A 4,328-nucleotide genomic window follows, 5' to 3' on the forward strand; every position below is an offset into this window, starting at 1 on the left:
CAGCCCGCAGAAAGCCGCAAAAGTGACAGCAGCTTGTTTTTATCTGCACAATTATTTAATGAGAAAAGATTCTAATTATCAGGCACCAAATTCCAATGAGTATAATTTTCAATTAACCACCGTACAAAGCAGTTCGGCGCGAAATTCAACAAGATGTGCCAAAACTATAAGAGACAAATTTTGCAAATATTACAATGACGAATATAGATGCTAACTTTTGCCACTCAATTTTTATCACTTATGTATATGAAAAAAAAGAATAATAAAAGTTTTCACTTAAAACAACAGACAATCTACATACTACTTTCTTTTCTTTCCACCTTTATAGCTAGGTATTCACTAGAGTATGAGTAGAATTCAAGGAAATCTTTAAAACAAATTTACTTACCAGGTCAACAGGCTTCTCATTTTTATTTAAAAAGTGAAGAGCGTTAAATGTCCAAGACTTTGGAATATAAACGTCTTCTGTACCAGCTCCGGAGCGCTTGGAGTCAATAATTTTTTTCAATTCCTTTCGATAATTTGATCGTTAAGAATTTATTTTTTTCGGACATCACCTAATATTATGTCTCCATTGAGAGATTTATCCATTAAGATTTAATAAATCCAGTTGCTAAATCACAACCGTCTCCATTACCATTACGAGATATGTTTGACGTTCACATTTTTAAATATTTGACGTTTGCTTATGTATGATTTTACAAATACAGTTGCGGACATTGATATACAGACAGATAAAAGGAAGGTACCAAGCGGAATTTCATTATATGAATTCTGAATATTATTGGCTTCTTATTCGTGCTAAATATGTATGTATAATATATAGTTTGGAAAGTGTAAAGAATGGTTCCATATTCCGAATCATTTTCCCGAATTTAAGAAAAATTATCAAAACGGTAAAAAACATTTGCGGAAAGAAAAATTTTTGTAGAACTCTCTTATTCATAGGAGGGACCCGAAAATCCAATCGTGGACCTTTGGCATATCATGAATACGAACTGAGTTCTAGAGGATGTTCGGTGCAATGTTATCGAAGCAGAACCATTACCGAAATTTATAAATTTTTTGTCGCAGCGCGTAAATGACTTATAGAAAGCGGAGAAGACTGCATGATATTACTATAAAACATTTCTTCTAAATTTTTAGTTTTTAAAATAATATTTTCTTAATTTATTACAACCAAAGTTATGTAAATATGTATTACTAATTTTCCTCCCAAACTAACAAAAATATAATAATCCCTAAAAATACGAAAATTCATGTTTTTATCATAGGTTAGATTTCAATGTCCTCAACTGTATATTGAAAACACAAATGTCATTTGACTTATGGCATGTGAATTTGTGGTTGCCACATCCAACAAATTGTACTTATTGATCAATATTATTGAAGATTTGACGAAGATTTAACTTAAATCTACTGCCTTTCGAGATTTAATTTTATATGGTAAATCTCAAAAGATTTAACGTCAAATCTCGTCAGAGGGCTAAATCTTCATTAAATCTCACAATGGAGACATAGTATAAGATTAGTAATAATTTCTCATGTCCGGCCGTTCTTTTTATTTTATTCATGTAGCTTTTGGACGAAGGATGCCACAATTCCGGCATACTTTCCAATTGTAGGATAAACTCCTTCAAACACCTTTGGCCATTCGTTTATCCCAACACCGCCGGCTGGATATGTGCGCTTTCGTCGTCCGACATTATTAAAAATTACCGCTGACAAATAAATAATTATTCCGATAATTAACGTTTCGCCTTTAACATTTAAATCTCCACTTTATTTTGAAATACACACGTATTGACGTATCGCGAACGAAATATGCTACACGTTCAATATTTATTGACAGTACTGCGATCCGCGATCCAGATTTCAAAATTTCTAGAAATTTTGCGATATGGATCACGATCCATCAATATTGCATGCTACACAGTCAATAAATATCGCGATACTTGGATCACGTCAATAAATATTGATCGTGAGACATGGCCCTATGCGCGCTTGCACTGTCTGTTTATTCTACTCTAAAGAAGCCCAATAGCGACCATTAAAAATTAAGCATGGAATCTAGTACTGACGTGTATACAGATATAGTAATTTATTTGTCTTCAGGCTTGGAAAAAACAAATGTTAATTGGCATTTTCCACAATAATGGCGATCCTCATGAGCAGCCATAAACACTCCAACTCCACAATTTTTACCAGGGCACTCGCGACGAAGGCGAAGTATTTTGCCATTTTCATCGACCTAAATGAACAGTTTATTAATATCCTGTTTTACAATTCATCCTTCTCAGGGTAAGCATATTGTGAAGCGGCGAGCAAAACGTAAAAAGAGCACCTAGCATAGCGAAGAAAACAAAATTCGTTGAAAACGACGCTATGCTATTTTACTCTATCTACGTTTTGCTCTTTAGTATTTGCGCTCTCATAGATACATACACGTTATGAATGCGCCTTGGATACATCTCTACCATGAGGCATTTCTTAAGAGATAATTATCACAAATTATCACTAATTTCTGCTGGAAAGCGTTTCTTAACGCAAAAAGCTAGCAGAAACTAGCAGCTCTCTCTCGTTCTTACGCTCTTCTTTTTTTTGGCTCTCCCGCTAATTTCTGCTAGTAAAATTTTTACTAGCAGAAACTAGCAGCTGTCAAAATGGATAAACAAAAATTCGCGCCAAATAGTTTCTGCTAGTTTTTCGTTTCTTTACTTTTTCGTTATTTCGCTCTCTGCGAGCGTAATTCCTACAATTTTCTCATTCTTCTTCTTCCTGATAATTATCAGCTAGAAAAGAAAAGAAACAAAGCCATGATTTAATAATACAAGGTTAGATAATTATTGACAGCCGCGGTTTGACACTCCCTTACAAAAGGTTGCATTTACGAAGGACAGAGAAAGGAGAAAAATGCAATCCCTTGTTGCAAAAATGGTAGTAGAAAAGTACGCAAAGTAGGCAATTAGTAGTGAAATTCCTTTTGTAAGTTCTAATGTATTTGCAGGAAATCTGGCATTTGAAACGAAACATTGAACGAAGTATTTATATATCACGTGAATTACGTAATTTATGTGCTACTTAGCAGTATTAAAACTGTAAAAGGACTCAAAATTAAAATAAAACTACTACGAGATTTATGTAAACATCCAATTTAAATCAATTTATGTTTTTATCAGTTAAATGTGCTTCATATGCATGACTCAATAATACAAGGTTAGATAATTATTGACAGCCGCGGTTTGACACTCCCTTACAAAAGGTTGCCTTTACGAAAGACAGAGAAAGGGCAAGAATGCAATCCCTTGTTGCGAAAATGGTAGTAGAAAGGTACGCAATTAGTAGTGAAATTCGTTTTGTAAATTCCAATGTACTTGCAAGAAATCTAGAATTTTAAGCGAAATATTGAAGGAAATATTAATATATCTACGTGACTTACGTAATTTCTGTGCTATTTAGGTGTTTAAAAACTGCAAAAGGACTCAGAAATAAAATAAAACGACTATGAGATTTTGTAAACATCCAATTTAAAAACAATTTATGTTTTCTTCACTTAGGGCCGGTTACTCAATGTCTGGTTAACACTAATCTGCGGTTAAACATCGTTACCGTCGTCTTCGACTCCATGCATATAACAGGGAGTCGGTAACGTCGATAACGATGTTTAACCGCAGATTAGTGTTAACCAGACATTGAGTAAACGGCCCTTAAATGTGCTTCTATTTCACACCAAAGCTACACCTTTTTCAAGAAAATTTGCAAAGAAGCAACACGGTGCTGATGCTAGGGAGCGGTGCGAGAGAGACAACTGTCAGTTTATCGAACCTTGTATTATTGAATCATGCATCTCTAAAACGTGCATACACGTATGAAATCGACACTTTGCTAGCCGATTCACTATGTGCCTATAGGCATACCTTATAATATTTCAAAACGGCCAATTTGACCTTCTTCCTCCTATGCTAGATTTTCTTAAGTGTGGAGTAGTTCTTCTTCTTGCGCTTTTAGCACCTCCCCTGAGCCGAAGTACTAAATGTAAAGTAGATTCCTTTTGAATATTGTAACCGGCTAAGGTTCGCCCATCTTCCTATTGTTTTCCTGCGAAAATTAGGCGCTGTTGATCTGGGGGGATCCCTCCCTTGTCTTGAATTTTTGCCTTCACATGCTCAATTGTATCCGAAGGCTCAACCTCAAGAGTAATAGTCTTGCGCGTTAGGGTCTTAACGAAAATTTGCATGGCTGCAGTTCTAAAATCCTAATAAAACAAAAAGAAAATTTTAAGCCCACAAAAATACAAATTAAAAAAAATCTTTATGCAAGTTAAACTT

The 4,328-nt window shown here is 34.6% G+C and overlaps 1 protein-coding gene and 1 pseudogene across 1 annotated transcript in view; one reads left to right on the plus strand and one right to left on the minus strand.

The window, feature by feature from the left end:
• Positions 1-332, plus strand: part of LOC118749552 (protein ALP1-like) — a 2,725-nt gene extending 2,393 nt beyond the window's left edge. The window contains exon 3 of the mRNA XM_036484357.1: positions 329-332. Within this exon, the coding sequence (XP_036340250.1) occupies positions 329-332 (4 nt within the window). The remainder of the gene's footprint in view (positions 1-328) is intronic.
• A 1,737-nt stretch (positions 333-2,069) lies between these two features.
• Positions 2,070-4,255, minus strand: LOC118749564 (annotated as a pseudogene).
• Between the last annotated feature and the right edge of the window lie 73 nt (positions 4,256-4,328).

This window comes from Rhagoletis pomonella, unplaced genomic scaffold (genome assembly GCF_013731165.1).
Source record: "Rhagoletis pomonella isolate Grant_MI unplaced genomic scaffold, Rhpom_1.0 Rhpom_scaffold_00019, whole genome shotgun sequence".
NCBI classification, from domain to species: domain Eukaryota; kingdom Metazoa; phylum Arthropoda; class Insecta; order Diptera; family Tephritidae; genus Rhagoletis; species Rhagoletis pomonella.